At 38.8% G+C, this 17,542-nt stretch overlaps 1 protein-coding gene across 1 annotated transcript in view; it reads left to right on the top strand.

Annotated features, from left to right (window-relative positions):
- XRN2 (5'-3' exoribonuclease 2) overlaps positions 1-17,542 on the top strand; it is a 45,220-nt gene that overhangs the window by 14,552 nt on the left and 13,126 nt on the right. The window contains exons 17-27 of the mRNA NM_001031033.2: positions 994-1,129; positions 4,567-4,674; positions 4,750-4,839; positions 5,343-5,415; positions 8,434-8,517; positions 9,260-9,357; positions 9,448-9,527; positions 11,181-11,237; positions 13,710-13,778; positions 13,877-14,011; positions 15,288-15,415. Coding sequence (NP_001026204.1) covers positions 994-1,129; positions 4,567-4,674; positions 4,750-4,839; positions 5,343-5,415; positions 8,434-8,517; positions 9,260-9,357; positions 9,448-9,527; positions 11,181-11,237; positions 13,710-13,778; positions 13,877-14,011; positions 15,288-15,415 — 1,058 coding nt within the window. The remainder of the gene's footprint in view (positions 1-993; positions 1,130-4,566; positions 4,675-4,749; positions 4,840-5,342; positions 5,416-8,433; positions 8,518-9,259; positions 9,358-9,447; positions 9,528-11,180; positions 11,238-13,709; positions 13,779-13,876; positions 14,012-15,287; positions 15,416-17,542) is intronic.

Genomic DNA, 17,542 nt, shown 5'->3' with positions numbered 1-17,542 from the left:
CTGGATGCTAAAGTTGTTTACAGAAATACATTTTGTATATAGAATGACTACAAAGCTGGGTTCAGTAGTTCTAGGCTGCTAGCAAACTTCTTGGTGGTTGTTGCCTTATTGAAAGGGTTTTGAAAGTTGCCTAAGTGTCCAGCTGTGGGTGAACGCGGAGTCAGCTGCTGAGACTGCAGGTGCTCTTGGCTGTTCAGGCATGAGTGCAGGTGGCTCTAGTCCTTGCTCACCCAACTAGCTGCCTTATGATCACAAAAACATTCCTTGTTTTTCCACCTCCTCAGCAGTTTGAATCATGGTTGAGCTCAGGTCAAGTATAAATAATATCCATCTACAAGTCAACTAGTTCAAAGCAAGGTTTTGGATTAATTTTGTTTTTGTGTTGTGTATCAGTTTTAAGTAACCTTTGCTCTATCTCAAAGGCTTTATGTAGCACATCTGTTCCAATGTGAGCTTGACTTTTAAGCTTGAGTTGACCTCACAGGTTACCTATGTGCTTTAGATCCTGTATGGAATTTAAACAGGTTGCAACCTTTATAACAATAATATTGCATTGGAACTGAGGGATTCAGATGCACATCTGTCGAGTTGAGCAGGTGGCTGTTTTCCCTGCCCCATCCCTAGGCAGACATAAGGGGGAGCTACGTGAAGCAAGGATAAATGGTGTCTGTGGTTGTGTTTTTGACTTGATATCCCTGCCTGGCACAAAAGGTTGGAAATCCTTGTATGAAAGGGAACTCGTAATGTAAGCCAGCAAGTGCTGGCTTCCAGAGTTTCAGACAATTCTGCTGGTAACCACAGCTTGTCTCAACAGCAATAGGAAACCAATTGATTATTATTAATAAAGTAACAATTGGGTTGTTTTTTAGTAGAAGAGGACTCCTGATGTAGAAAAGTGGGATGGAAGTAGCAAGTTACTTGCTTTGAATTTTAATGCAGAAATGTAAACAGGAATACAATGTTAACGTGTATTGACATCTGTTTATTATGCAGGTTATGGGAATCTGGTTGGAAGCAACGCTACTATAAAAACAAGTTTGATGTTGATGCATCTGATGAGAAATTCCGTCGTAAAGTTGTACAGTCCTATGTTGAAGGGCTTTGCTGGGTTCTCAGATATTATTATCAGGTACTTAATTTCTTCCCTGAAACCAGTTTTCTTTTGTCTGCCCCATGCCTCTTTTCAGGAAGTAATAAATTCCCTTTGCTTATTTTTGAAAAGTATTGCTTTTCTGAAGATTTAAGTAGCCATTCTGTTGGACGCTTAAGATTTGAATGCAGTTCATCCCTCACATACAGTAGTGGTGCTTGTTACTTTATTAAGAATTAATGTGTGTTTCCCCTTTGCAATAGACAGTGAAATGGCAAATGGCAATGAGCGCATAAAGCACAAAGCATGTGAAATGCTAGCAAGAAACAGAGTTGTTGGTCTGCTCCATAGATTGTAATGATGTTCCATGAAGTGCACTGTGATTGAAGTAATCTGTATCTGATTTAAATCTTTTGATAATTGAGATGTCAGATTGGCCTTTGTTGCACTGCTGGTTAATAACTAGTTTCGTGCTCTGAAGATAAAGTAAGTTATATTTTGTGTGTGAGCTGGGAATAGAATCTGCTTGAGCAAATGAAGTTCATCTGTCACAGTGTGGTTTTGTAGCTCCAAGGCTTTGCCCACACACTCTTTGTAGGAGGCTCACACCTGTCTGACTTGAAGCACAAGCAGGGCAAATACCTCACATGCATGCTTATTCTAATGTGCTTTTTCTATTACTCCTTGGGAATGACAAAAAAAAGAAAAAAGTGTCTTGCATTCTGCTGTATTAACTTATTAGAGCTGTGGTGGATGAGGACTTGCAGCTTAAGGCTAGCAAGTCTATTGCAGCTGGTCTGCAGGAGAGTTGAACTTAGTTCTGCATATCCTACCTCCTGCAGAGGAAAAACATCACCTGGAGTTAATGGCCACGTTGGAAATTCTACCTTGGTAATTCCCACAGTCCTGCACACAGTTAAGGTCTGCTGGAAGCTTACTGTGTTCCTGTTAATTGTGGCAAGATGTGTTCCTAGAGCTCAATATGTGCTTTGTAAATAAGTCTTCAGATCAGCTATGTCAGCTACGTCTTCATATCAGACGTATGCTGGAAAACTGTCGGTGCAGCCTTCAGTATTGCAGTGGTACAAAACCCCTGCAAAAGGCAGTCTAGCTTATAAAAGAAACTGAGATTAGATGTTTTTGAGAGAATACTTGTAAGAGGACTGAAATATTCGTATTCATTTGAAGGTTGTAACATTAAGGCTATTGTATTCAAAGGAGTGAGTGTGCGATGTACATTCATTGCTCTTTGGTGAGCGTGCTGTAGCCTTGTGCAAAAGGCATGGGTTTTTTTGTAACTATTCAAACCTCAGTTGCACTTGCACAGCTGAGATATTTGTGGCTTTAAATTATAAGAACTGATAGACTGATTAATACCCGAACTTAAAGCTGTATGGGCAAGTCCTTCTGCAACGTTGCCTAGTTTAGCATATAAAACCAACATAGTTAATGAGATGTGTATATGAGATAGCTTATTGTCCTTTCGAGTTTGTAGACTGAGGTGACTGGTACATAAAGGAGCAGTAGATGATTACAGTTGCAAAGAAAATAAATCAGTGAGGTTGCTAACTTGAGGCTTCAGGCAGGACCACAGCTCTCTCAAGAAAATGGAGGAGTGCAAATAAGATCTCAAGGAGTAGTGCCTGCATAGAAAGTACTTCTGGTTCAGTAAAGTTCCAAAGAAAAATTTCATGAACAAACACAGATGGTTAGGGTTTTCTTTGCTGGTTTTTTTTGTGTCCAGAGTACTCCAAAAGAAGGCAAATCTCTCTCTAGACCTGGTAAAAAATGATATCGCAGACTTAAAGTAATGCAGCAATGAAATACTTGCATGTGCTACTGTCATCTGTACTTAAATAACAGAGCTGCTATTGTATAGCTAAGATACTATAAGCTGCTGCATGTGGGGAGTCTGTTGCACTAGTATTAGAACAGCAGCCAGTTAACTTTCTGCCCATACACCTGCCAAGTTGCATTAGTTGACTGTTAGACTGTAAGAATTTCAAGATAGGTTTATTTTAATTATTGGCCACAATACAGATTCCTTCCAGTAATCAACCACTGCTTATTGTCCATAAAACATCAGAAAGAATCTTATATGCTTTTCTCCTATAAAAATCTAATGAGGGAGAATGTGTTCCACCAGAAGGAACATCTGTTTGAGGGGCAAAAAAAGAACGCCAGTCCACCTGGCTCCTGACATATACTGAAACTGTCTGAAGAATTGCATCCGATAATTAAAGTCTCTGTAGCTTTATACCAAAAATATCGCTGGAGAAGCCTTGTTGACATTTACTTATTCAGCATTGGAAGTCAAAACAATAGGCTTTTGTTTCAAGTGGTACTGCTAAGAAAAATAGCTGAGGAGGTGAAATCTTGACTTAGACCTTCTAGAGACACATTTCCTTTAAAGTGCATTATGTACCCATGTTTGAGTTGACTTTCTTTTCTTCTTATCGAGTATTATTTTGCCACTTTCAATTGAATGCACTTTGTATTTCCCTGTGCTCAAGGTGGAATAGTAAGAAGGAAAAACAAAATGTTACCTGACGTGCTCATGTCTGTGCTTTTACAGAGTACGAAAGTAACTAATTAAAGCAATACCTTTTCAGCCTGCAACGAATACTGTTCAGATACTCACATGATGTGGAGTGCATTATATCTGGGTTTTCTGGTCCGTCATGGTCTCAAGCTAACAGTGGGATTTAGCTTGGAAAAACAGTGCTGCAAACTGTATGCTGCAGAGAAATACTACTACTACTACTCTTGAGACCTCTGTCATGGCTTTGACTTGTGCACTTAAACTGTTATGGAGAACTAGTAAATTAGTTCTCTGTATTGCCAATGCCCATCTCCATGCTCTGAACTCTACACAGGTTCAAGATGCGTCTAGTTGCTGTAGGCTGCTCTGCTTAGCCCCAGGGCCTGGTTAACTGTGTGGGTAGACTATGATCTCCTGCTCTTGGCAAGACATTTTTGTGTTTGGTTTCATTGGATTTTGTGTGTCTGTTTGTGTTCTCTCTCAAGGGGGAGGAAATAGCATGAGGTATGTTGCAGTGTCCTGAAGTTAAGGTTGAGATTGTGCTGTAAGGTCTTTTGTATTGTTACGGTGCTAGGTCTGTCTCTTTGGCTGTCTCCCTTAGTGACTCAGACCTAGCACATAGCAGGAGTACTCTGGCAGAGAAGTCTATCTGCTGTTCTGTGCTGCCAAGGAAATGCCCGAGGTCTCCATTCACTATCCACTGAACTCACTCGCTCTAATCTGGCTATGAAAAATTAAGTCCCAACCTGAAGTCCAGAGTACCTTTAGAGGCAAGAGCTCTTTCTTTTCTAATGGTGGGGACTTCTCTTTCTCCCAGTTGATGCTGGGCTAAGTTTTAACAATTTCAGTTACTGGGCTTTTTGATTTCTGTTTATTTTTTTTCTTTTACACTTCTGATTTGTCTGACTGTATTTCTCTTGTTTTGGTGTCTTAGGGCTGTGCCTCCTGGAACTGGTATTACCCTTTTCACTACGCTCCGTTTGCTTCTGACTTTGAGGGTATTGCAGACATGCCCTCAGATTTTGAAAAGGGCTCGAAACCGGTAGGGCATACTTATTTATTTATGATTTAACAGCTTGCTAGAAATGTCCTACATCTGCTGGTTTACTTTTGACAGTTCAAGCCTCTTGAACAACTGATGGGAGTATTTCCAGCTGCAAGTGGAAATTTTCTGCCTCCAACCTGGAGGAAGCTCATGACAGATCCGGTAAGATTCCTTGGTTTATTCCTCTCTGTGAGGTTTTGCTGTCTTGCAGTTTTGTGTGATCATGACTTGCTGCTTATGACTTCAGGCAGAAAAAATAATGGAGAACAGAAGGGAATGTTTTTGGTGGATTGTAGAGACTATTAAAAGAACCTTACAAGTGATTTTTTTTTTAATCAGAGTTTTCAACAAGGAAGAATTATTTTGTGACTTTTTTATGCTTTAGTAACATTCACTTTCTGTAGGAAACTCTGTGAAACTCATGTGAGGAGCAGAGACCAGTTGTCAGGAGTTCTTCTATCCTACTTAATGTCTTGTTCTGATATTGTGGGTAATGGGAATGCCCTACCAAACTTCTTATTTAAATGGTATTTAGTAAAAGGTGTTCCTCTTAGTCAAAGTTCTTTGCATGCTTCTTACTGAGTGTGAGCTAACACATAAGTACATGGCATTCTTGTACAGTTCCATAATTGGTTTTAATGTTTTTAAATTTTTCTCAAATACAGGAATCGAGCATAATTGACTTCTACCCTGAAGACTTTGCTATTGATCTGAATGGGAAGAAGTACGCTTGGCAAGGTGAAACTTGAGGTTTCTTCTTTTGAACTAACATATGTTGGCCTGTAGAAACAGGAAGAAAATGGGAAGTGAGATAATGACACGCCAAGTAACAAGGGTAACTGTATTACCTGGTGTGGGGGAGAAGTATTTTGCAGCAGCTGTGTTTTTGAGAAGGAATTTCCACAAGTAACGAATTATGATTCAGAAACTGATTTAGGATTGGCAGTGGTTAGCAGTAATTTCAGCAGTCATTCTAGATTTGTTAATTTGTCCTGAGCTAGATTAATCATTATTCTTATTAGCCATACTATGTTATTGTCTCTTGTCCTTGCATTTAACTAATGGATCTTATTGTGTTCAATCAGTGGCTCATTAGTACCTAGTGAAAAAAGCTGAGGAATATAGGAATACTTGAATGTGTACAAAGAATGAGGAAATAGATACAGTATTAGAGTCTTTTCCTTTAGAGAATATTAGTTTTAATGAGCTGCCAAATTTTTCTATCTGGTATTCAGCCAGCAGTGTAACAGCACTATTAGATGTATAAATAATGATTTGAACACAAATTGAAAGCCAGGAAATTCCAGCTGAACATAATAAAACACAATTTTTTTTCCTTTGCGGGGGATCTAACACTGGAACATGCTAACCTAGAGAAGTTGTAGATTCTCTGTCCTCAGAGATGCTTCAAATCCAACTGGACATAGTCTTGGGCAACCTGTGACTGTGCTTGAGGAGGAGTTTGGATGTGTTTGTCTCCAGAGGTTTCTGCCAACATCTGTGATGCTGTGGTTCCTTCTCTAAATCATCTCACCCATGCTTTGAAATAGCCAGCTAGAGACACCAGTGACTTAACTCCAGATAGTGAACCAAAATCAAAGAGAATAGACCTGAGTGTTGTGAGATATATTGCTTAGCATGTTTTTGCTCTGTGAATTGAAGACTTTTTTACCCCCTGCTGTAGTTCTGGCAACTGTCTTTATTACTTTTTTCTGGTTATCAAATGTGCAGTTTAAAGCAGTGGTATTTTAAGTAGCTTCCATGTGCTTTCAGCAGACTGTAACATTACTTTTCATTCATCTAATACTTAATTGCGTTATAAATTCTTTGTTCTGTATTACCATCCAGAATTTTTGTTATTAAGAGGCAGCTGTGAAACAAGAAATAATTCCCAAGATAGAAGTATCTAGGTAAAAGTGTCTAGTGTACCTTGTGTTGTTGATACAGCATCTGAAGATCATCTTATTAGGGGTATAATTATGGTCCTGAAGGTTCACCATTGGTCCTTTTTGTAATTTCTTGGGTTATGAATGCTCCATTTATATTTCACCATCATTCTGCCACCATATTGTGAAGGTGAGAATAGTTTGTTTTCCAGGTAAGCTCATCAGTGTTTCCCTTCACAAGTAGTTGAAATTTGAATGTGACTGTGGTCTTGTGCTGTCTTTGATACAGCAGGGCTCAGTCATTCTGGAAGTTAGCCTCTTGTGCTTGCAGAGCAAGCACCGTGCAGCTTTCTTACTTGTGGTAGGCAGCTGCAGACTGTACAGCTCTGCTCCCAGCTAAATAATATTCTGAGACACTGTCAGTCTTCATACTGACATATTTAAAACTTCATTTAATGGCAGATGCATCTGAGATGTGCCTGCTGGTAGAACTGGTGCAGATGCAAATAGAAAACTATGAGTATTGTCAGTAGAAAGCCCGTCAGTAGAAGCAAGCTGCTGTCATGGTCAGATAAAGCTCTACTGTTTGTGGTAAGGGAAATGAAGTTATTTAGAATAATTTCTCTAGATTAAAGCCTGCAATAAAGGTGACAGAAATAAATCTTTTAAAGAATTTCCATGGTAAACTTCTTAGTGCTTTTTAGAGCTGATAATTGAAGAAGAATACTGGAACACACCAGGGATTACTGTTCTCCAGTTTTATCAAATGTGATTAAGAGTGGGCTCAGAGAAGTGTTGTGAGATGTACTGCTTAGTGAGGAATTTTGGTCCTGAGAGGAGCCTCCATGTTACTTGGGAATGAAACTAATAGCTAATATGAATAGTCCCTAATGGATTATATAATCTGTATCACCACATCAGAACATAGTGATTTCTTCCGTTGTTATCTCTTAATAAATTGAATAAAGTAGAATTGAATTCTGTTGGGAGAGTATCTTTAGCAAATGAGATAAATAATGACTGTCTTAATGACCTCATCTTATTCCTAAATGAAGCAGATATGGGTAGTGGATGCTGTTTCCACGTGTCTCTCTCCCCAGACTGTGGGAAGGAAGGAGGATAGAGGAGTGCTCAGACATAAGCATTCTCTGTACTACTTTTCTTCCTTTCCTCAGCAGCCTGCACAGTCACAGACTCTGATTTATTTTTTTTTATCATACTGATGGAACAGTAAGGTAAAGCATTTATTCAGACTTTCCATGCTAGTATCTTTTCAAGGATAGCCATTCACCAATACCCGTTCATCGTTCCTGAAACCATAGCTGCTGAGAACGCATCAATTCAGACTCATCTTCTCTCTGTTCTTTACTACAGTGTCTTAAAAGTTTGAACTGTTTGCTTTCTGCAGTCAGTCATGGTTTTGAGAACTTTGGTTTGAAGCATCAGGAGTTGGCAGAATGGTCCAGCATATGGTATCATACAGCACAAGTAGCCTGGGTAGTCTCAAACATAGCAAAAGCTAAAACCTGTGACAATCATGATTTCCCAAACCCACATGCTACTTTTTTCCTTTCCTTTCTGAGCAGGAATACTCTAGTTAATTTACTGTAATTTGGCTTGATTTGGCTTGGAGAACAGCATCCAACATTTGTTCATCTGAGCAACAAAGATAAATTGTGGCACTGTCCTGCTGCAAGTAAAATGCTTGCATAATGTTTTGAGCTTTTCCACTAGCAGAGGACAGTGCTTGTTTCTTTTTTTTTTGTTTTTCTGGATATGTTCTTTTTTACAGATGGCTTTCTCCTAGGTTGCCTCAAAGCAGTGATTATTTTTCCCCACTTCTTGAAATGAGATGATTTGATTTTCATAGGTGTTGCGTTATTGCCATTTGTTGATGAGCGACGCCTTAGAGCTGCCTTGGAAGAAGTCTATCCTGACCTCACTCCTGAAGAAAGTAAGACTTACACTACTTTGTTGTGACTGTGGTGTATTCATCAGAACTTGCTTTTACTATGGTTTCGTATAGCTTTAAGCACTGAGTGAGCAGGAGCTGAATTATGCCAAGCTTTATCCACTTCTCTGTGGATAGTGTTCATAATTAGAATGATCCTTGATGGATTTATTTTATAACATTCATTTTTGCTTTTATTTTAATGAAGTAGACTTGCATAAGATCTAACCTGAAAATCAGATGGTGACTTAGTCACATCAGAATCTTCTACTAGTGTATGTTGTCAAAGTAATTGGTAGATGAATATATTGGAATCAAAGAGTAAACTTGTATTTTAAAATTAGAGCTGGTTAGCAGTCTGACTGTGTCCATTTGCAGCATGTGAAGCTTCGTGTTCAATCTGTATAAGCAAAATTGTGCCTTTCAGCACTGTACAAAAATTAAATCTGGTTAACCAGTTCTTGTAGGTAAAGCAATCGTGGGCAATGCCTTTTCAACCTATGTCCTTGCCATCACTTAGTTCTGAATTCTGTTCTTTTACTGTGTGCTTCTAGTCTTTGTGACCAGGGGCATCCTGTTCTGGGCAGAGATAGTAAGAACTTTCAGAGTTTTCTCATAAATCACTATGAAGCTTTCCTCTGGAGAAGCACTGGTGGAGATAGCAATGGAATGGTGTGCTGGTATGCTCTGTTACTTACTTTCTTCTTCTGAACTGTTACCTGTTTTCTTCATTATTTTTTCCCAGACAGAAGAAATAGCCTTGGTGGTGATGTTCTTTTTGTTGGAAAACACCATCCACTTTGTGACTTTATTGTAGAACAGTACAAGTCCAAAAACACAGAGGTACTTTATATTTGTTCTTATGGGATTGTATAGATGATGGGGGTGGAGTTCTTATTATGTGCTTCATCTGAAATGTTATTTTTTCCATAGCCAGTGGATATGCCCCCAGAGTTGTGCTATGGAATCCAGGGAAAGCTTACACCGAACGAAAATGCTGTTCTTCCAGATAAGTAAGTATAGCTCTCAGCATCAGTTGTTTGATGGTAAAGGGTACTTTCTTCAGTTACACCTGCATTTAAACTGGAAAACAACAGCAACAAAAAAACAATGAAAAACCTAAAATTCCTGATAAGATGGTGTATCTAGGTCGAAGCCAAGTGTGCTTTCTGCTAGGATTCAGAGTAGGTGTGTATTATGATCAGTATACTACTCAAAGGCAAGAACACTGATTTAACTAGCTTATTAGAGGTAAACCAGGGCTATATGTTAAAAGCAATAGTGAAAGCAGTAACCTTCCTCAGTATCATAGTGCTGCTTTGGTCTTGTGCTTTTGTACAAATTCTGATTTAAGAGTCTGATGTGACTTCCAGCAGGGCGTGCTGTTCGAAGAAAAAAAATCCTGTTTCCTACATGCTAATATTCATTGTGTTAAAGAAAAATCCAAATAGGGATGTACTTTGCTGTTTTCTGTTTAGGTTGTAGTACTGAATTCAGGAATATACATTAACCAACTATACATAGAAAACAAGCTTATTTTTTTCCTCTTTCAGGATGATACATTTATTTTGGGAAATCATCAGTGTCATCTTTGCTTTGTTGGATATGCATTCATTAATCCAACTTTGCTTAGAGGTATAAGCAGGTGTTCTGTAACTCATTTCTATTATGTGCACAAATACTCCGATTTTGTTGGACAGATAACGTATCCTCAATCACACTCACTAATATACACTTCTCTATTCTTGTCATGGCTTGTGGAGAATATGAGCAAGTCAGGGCTGTTCTTGGAGAGAATAGTAATGCAGGAACAAGAAAACTCTCTTATTGTCCTCCCTATCTAGGGCATGAGAAATGTGTGGGGTTTCTTGTTTGTTTTTACCTGGAGAGGTACTGTTTGCTAGGAATTCTGTGAAGATAAGCATTTATATCACCACTTCAGAATTTGTCTAGCTCTCTGAATTTCATCCAGATCTTTTTAGCAAAGCATGTGTACAGTTTAATTTGTGTTCCCATGGCTGTGTGATGGTTGTGCATGGTAATGTGAACTAAGGGATCCAGCTTCTGATTGATAAGGTTAATATTCTCTATCATGTTGTTTGTCTACTCAACGTGAGGATATAAGTTCTCTGGAGGGAAGAAAGAAGGGGTTAAGAAGCAGCTGCATCCCAGCCTATTAAATCTCAGTTAGGAAGGAAACTCTTCAAGTACTTTGTAAAACAGCTGCTAAAAATATTTATTTCTTTAGAGCCTTTTTTTCCCTGAGAAGTCAGTTTGTGTTCGTGCGGCGTCTGTGTGTGTCTGTTGCTCTGCTCTTCTCCTGCCCTCTCAGAACCTGTTGGCTTGTAATAATCAAAATGATGTGGAGAGGTTTCTGAGATGCAGAACATTCTTAACTCTTAAACACTTGGACAGTGGAAAATATGCAAATCCTCTGTTGGACCTTAGTGAGAATGCACATGAATGATCAGCTGCAAAAGTAAGGTCATTAAGAAATGAGAATTCAGTAATTCCACTGCTTGTACAGCAATTTGGTGTAGAGAAAAAGACAAGCTAATTTTGAAATCTTTTATTTGACACAAACTTAATTGACAGCCACAGAGAAAGAAAGCAGAGTAGATGCTGAGAAGTTTGTGATGTTTTAACAGAGCCTTTTCTCTTACCAGGACAGTAGAGTCTCCCGTTCCGATGCTGCGTGATCTTACACAAAATTCTGCAGTCAGGTAAGTAAATTTGGGGTTTTAATACATTGGTGTACAGACTGCAGTAAGGAAACTCAGTTTATCTGTTTTGTAGTTTTAAATTTGCATCAGAATCCATCTCAAGAAAAAATAGAACTTTTGCTTTAAATTCTTTTTTTTTTTCCTATGAAAACTGAATTAAAAATCTAATGTTAGTCATGTCTGGGTCATGATGGTAAAGCAGAGTGTTGTGGCATGCCCATTGCAGGGATATCTGAAGTAGTTGCTTCTCAATGCATCAAACCCAGTGGTTTACATCCCTTCAGAAGTGCCTCATCTTGCCTGCTTTTACTTTTTTGCTTGTCTTTTGCTTTTTTTGTGATTTCTGGATCTTTGGCAAGCAAAGAGCAGCACTGATAGAACTCTGTATTCTCCATCAAGCCTTTTAAATGAAAGAAAACCTAACTTCCATGAGACAAGCCCCTGAGACAGAATTGGATATTGATTTTTATGTTTTTCCCCAATTAAGAGACTTCCAGCCCTTTTTTGATAGTTAGATTTTTATCTACTTTAATCACTAACAATTCCCAGACAACGTCTTTTGTATCTTTGAGTCAACAATAAGTTGTTTCCTTTTTTCTCTCCCTGAATGGCTGGGTTCCCTGTCTTGTAGGAGGGAACTCTCTTTATATAAACTATTTTCACTGCTAGGATATTTTTTTTACTATTGCTTATTTTAGTACTTGCTCTCTTCTGGAGGTGGGTTCTCATCATTTTCCTGTCTTACAAGTCTTGGTTAACAGAGGAGTTCTCCTGATCAAGCGAGCCTTTTCCATCCGCATATTATTCCTGGGGCAAACCCACCTAATAGCATATTTCAACGTTGCAAGTGTTGGATGTTCTCTGTGAGGCATGTGGCACCTGTCAGTCCCTTTAAAAGTCAGATCCTAATGTGTTAGATTAAAAGCTTCGCCCCAACAGTGTGGTTTGGTTTGGTTTTTCCTTTTTGTCCTCCTTCTAGTTGCAGAATATATAGCAGTAATACTGTCTTTGCCTGACTGTGCTGTTTGGGAGAGTATGAGGAAACTTTATGATGAATCAAAAATAACGTAGAGTTTTTACAAAGGAAAATTTTGTGGTCACAAATGATCTGAATGACTCTTGTACTCAACAGCAAATTTCCGTACACCTAGTGTGTTATATGTCTTTCTCACTTAATTTGGCACAGTAGAGTAGGTATTTAATACTTGAGCCTGTAACTTCTCATGTCTTGTGCCACGTAAGATACTTGAGACACTGAAAATCACTTGTGATCTGCTTGAGTAATTTTTTTCCTCAAAAGAGGTATAACTTGGTTCAACTAGTGCAACTACTTAGAGGCTATAAGAAATGTTAAATTGTGGATTGTCAGGGGATTGTTGAAAGGATGTTCTGAAATGAGAACATCACTGAGTGATGAGTAGTTGTTCTTTGCTTTCCATCTGCCACTGTCAGGAGGTTTGGATTGTTTTATATTTCTGTCTATTCCTCTGTTGCAAAGATTTTTCTTCTTGTGTTTTGAGATGGTATGAGTAGTCATGGTTCTACTCTTCAGTTCTTTTGACTCTGATTGAATTTTCCAAGGAACCATTATTCTCTTTCCTTGGAGTCTAATTCATTCCCTGTTTTGGGGAGAAATAGGTTTATTTCATCTGGAAGAGTGAGATTAGCCTGCTTAGTGATTTGCTTTTGTCTTTCTTGGCATCCCTAGCATTCTTCTGTATCAAATGGTTGGTGGTGAAAGAACAGGAAGCAAGCAAGCTGGTCCTGTGTACTTCAGAATTCTCCCTGGCAGCTGGTGGACTGTTGACACTTAAACCAGGAGACTGGAGTGTGGACAAATTTACCAAAAGCAAACCCAAACTGCTATAGAATGCATTCTACCAGCATAAAATAATTTTCCAGCCATATTTTGTTCTTTGTTTGGGTAATGCTAGACAGCTTGAAATGGAAGTTCTTTCAGATATCACTGAAAAAAGCATATACATCTCACTGGTAGAACGACATACAAGTACAAGGCTGCCTTTTGGAATAAAAAGTCCCTGCTCCAGGCAATTCCACTTCCAAGTGTTGTATATTTTTGAGTAGACTGCATAGCAATCTGATAACTCTCCCATCCTTGCTATGGTATCCTTTGACCTTAATCAAGTACAAGTGCTTTTACTAGAAGATTTGTACTCACAGGTCTGCAAAAGATACTTTCATTACCATACATAGGATTAACTGTTTTCTAAATATCAAATTTTCTTTTGGATGGAATACTGACACAGTGGAGGAAAAACATCACCCTGTAGAAAACAACGTAGAGATCCAACTCCCTGTAGTCAACATACCCAGACACTGTACAGTTTAAATAATGGCTTCTTCTGTCTTCTTTTCTGTTGTGCCTATCAGTGTTAATTGACCAGCAAGTAATTTTTCATCTTGATTGTCTTAATTCTCAAGTAAACACATTTCTCAAATATTTTCTTGCAGTATCTCTTTCAAAGATCCACAGTTTGATGAAGACTTTATTTTCAAGGCTACGGTATTACCTGGTGCAAAGTAAGTATTGTTTGTGAGATTTCAAGTAATTGAATTTACTTACATTAATCTGAGCATTTGCTCTGGTAACTACTTACGGAACTATTTTTGATATTCAGGAAACCACCTCCAGTTCTGAAGCCAGGAGACTGGGAAAAGACCAACAATGATGGCAGGCCTTGGAGACCACAGCTTGGTTTTAATCGAGACAGAAAGCCAGTCCACTTGGACCAGTCAGCATTTAGAACTTTAGGGTAAGCCTGGCAGTAGTACTGACTATACTCCTTTATTTTCCCTTTTTAAAACAAGCAAACAAAAACCCAAACAAACATCTGGGGGTTGGGGAAAAAAAAAAAGAGATTAGTTGCTGGTGTTCCGTACTGGAAGCTTTGGTGTGTGATTATTTATATTCATTGTTAATAAAAATCATGCACAACAATTTTGCAATAATACCGTGCATAGTTGTTTATATTGAGGGTTGTTTTTTCTACAAAATATTTCTTATTAGCTTTCCTGTTTTTTTTTTTTCTTTTTTCAATTTGTTTGGTAGATACTCCCTTGAAGTACAGAAGATACAATGAGGATGTTGCACACAAGTGGTAGTTAATACTATTACAAAGCCAGGAATGTCTTTCATGCTTTTAAAAATGAGGGGGTTTTACAAACCTTTATTTAAAGCACTTGTGTTACACCCTACAATCCGTTTGATTGTCATTTTTCAAGGCGTTTTCACAGTCAGTTTTTATTAGTTCTCCAAAAGTCAAGATAACTTTCATTCTCTGCTCTGAAGCATTATTGTATGACAACTAAGAGAGAATGAGCTGGGGCTGTGTATTACAGATAAAATGAAATGTTGTCCCCTTACTGGGAAGTACAGGGAGCCATATGTCTCTCAGAGCCTGAACAGAGAATGTTTTAAAGTAGATTGTAATACTATCAAATAAAAGTAAACTGTGAGTCTCTCTAGGAAGAGAAAATACTTTTCTTCTTTTATTTTACCTCATCTTATGGCCATAGAGGAGCTGGAAGAAGAAAACGTAACAACCTTTCTTATATTCCTGCATTACAAAGCATAATTTGTTCCACTACTATATTTGTGAACCAAAAAGTTACGTTCCTGATCACATTTGTCTTATTGAATGGCATTTCAGGGTGGCAGACACTAGGATCATTAAAGTCTCAATGTGAATGTAATTCCACACAGGAAAAGACACCCAGGCCTGACAAACATTGCCTTCAGTGTTAGCAGTTCACTCTTACATAGTTTGCAGAAAATGGTTTTTTTTTCTCCTATTTATTGAGACTTGCTATAGAATCTTGAGTGTTTGTGCTAGCACCAGCACACAAAGTGTATGCTTTGTTTGTGGTGTGCCCGGCACCCTTATATGTCACCACACTGTGTTTGTGCACGTCTCCACTGATGCACTGGAGAGAGCTGGGTGTTTAATGGACTAGGTAGCAGCTGTGCTGTAAGATGGCATTCGTGAAAATATCCTATTCATTCTCCTCTTCATTTCTTACCCACAATAGCCATGCAATGCCAAGGGAAAGAGGGATGCCAGGAATGTATGCCAATGCAGTACCTCTTGGAGCTTACGGGAGCCCATACACCCGGCCGCTTATGAGTGGGCAGCAGCAGATTCCTAAATTGCTGTCAAGTAAGTGTGTTCTGCTTTATACGTTTCTGAGTTTGAAAAATGAGTTGGATTTTGGTCTGTTGTGGTATTACAGGTAACAAATAGAATCAGGAATTCATCCTGCAGGAGGTGCATTTTGGTGGCTTTGGTGTTCTGACAACAGTAGGAGTTCAGGCAATGCGTTTTTCTTCACTCTTTAAATTTCAGATGGTTGTACTCAGATATGGTATGTTTAGTGCCCTTGCCCAGTGAGGTGCTGAATTTTAAACACTTTTCACGTCAGTGAATGGGAAGTATTTTATATTGCTTCATTTGATGCTTTGTTACAGCGATCCTGCCAAGGAGCAAACACCATTTCCTCCTTTTGCCTGACCACTTTCTGCTTTTTGCAGAAGAAACTTATTTTTCCGATGAATTAGCACTAGTATGAGCACTGCTTTTTAAAAACAATTATTTATTATTTACTTTTCTTTAAACTTGGAATGACACAACATAGTGTGTATTGTTCACTGGGAAAATCTTGGCGTTACTAAAAGCAATTTGGCTTTGTTGTTTAGTCTTGACTGGCCATGCTGTTCAGAGCCCAACCAGATAGTTTCCTTCTGTGAAATAGTAGCACAATGCTGGAAAAAAATGAAAATATGCTAGAAGAAGCTTTCTTGAAAACCTTTTCTTCCCTTCAGCTGTTGGTTAATTGGCATCAAATTGGGGGTAGGGGGAAAACTGTTGTTTGGGTTCAATCACAAAATTATTTTGATTTGACTTAGTTAAATGTCAAGGCATGATTTGATATGAACATGAGTCTTCTCCAAACATCTGTCGTATGTGTTACAGTTTTGCAGAGTCCACAGCTGCTACAGAGCTTTTTGTGTGTTTGAAAATCTGGAAGCAGAATGATTAACCTCGGGCTGCTCTTCTGTATTACTTTTCACTACGGCAATTCCAAAAAAGAAATGTACGAAAATAGCTTTCATTCTAAAATGCGAATTGTACCTGTAATCAGGATCCCACTTTAAATACTGTGGCTGGTATTCAAATTGCCTTTTGTCCAACAAGGTTTTTAGTGTCTGTAATGCTAAGTGTATTGGCTGAATTTCAACATCACCCGCATCAGTGGACTTAGCGTTTTGATGGCTTGTGTTTGGAGAGAAGAGCTGTGATGTCTTGCGGTTTGCTCCTGCTATGTGTGGGCTGCCCAGTCCCTTTTGGAGGTGTTTGGTTCTGTCCTTTCCTATATACCAGTCTTATTTTGGGCCATCTGCTTCAGTTACTTAAGAGTTACAGAAGTGTTGTTCATCTTGTCTCTTCACATGTGATCAGGAACTGCATTTCTGTAACGGTGGGATTGGAACAGGAGGAAACATCACTACACTGCCTAAAAAGGTGCCTTAAACTTAAAAGTTGCCATTATTTAGCTGAATTCTTGCGATATTAAACTTACAGATACATTTGAAGTTTCAACAGCTGAGACAGCTGAAGTTCAAGCTCCAGCATCTGGTCTTATGTAGAAAACCAGATTGCTGCATAGTGAAGCTTTCATACTACTTATAGCTGACCTGTATTTCTTGACTGTGTAGGGAATAGCAAATAATATCATTGGCCGTGTTAAACTTATTGCCCAGGTCCAAAGTGCTTGAACTGTGCTTGAGTGGGGCATGTGGAAATCTTCCTGTGTGAGGAACTGCATTGGCTGGAGGCACAGACTGAGTATGAGTTTGGAGCTATGAACTATGTTTAACAGAAAACAAGTGGATTTTTGGAGTAAGCAAAACTGTGATCTTTAAAGAAGAGAGGAGTGGGACTACCAGACTGGCATCGTATTTTTTTCTCTCCAAGAAGTGAGAACGTGTGGTTTTGTGGGGAGGTAAAGGATTCATGAGTCTGTAGCCCCCCCCCCCCCCCCCCCCACTGTTCCTGTCTTCTGAAACGTGAATCTTGACACTTCCTGAAAAACAGTTATTTAAAAGCAGTTTTGTAAGCCTTATGTGTACGGAGCTTATCTTGCCAATTAGGTACTTATAAGATCTCTCATCCTTGAGGCATCTGAGCACCTTGTGTTGTGTAGGAAACACTCCAAATGCAAATATGCCCCAATGCCATCGTTCTTTCAAATTGAGGAGGCTTGAATCCACTGATCAGTATGGAAAC

The sequence above is a fragment of the Gallus gallus genome, chromosome 3, assembly GCF_016699485.2.
Source record: "Gallus gallus isolate bGalGal1 chromosome 3, bGalGal1.mat.broiler.GRCg7b, whole genome shotgun sequence".
NCBI classification, from domain to species: domain Eukaryota; kingdom Metazoa; phylum Chordata; class Aves; order Galliformes; family Phasianidae; genus Gallus; species Gallus gallus.
The sequence above is the reverse complement of the archived record's forward strand: the minus strand, read 5'-3'. Positions and strand labels throughout refer to the sequence as shown.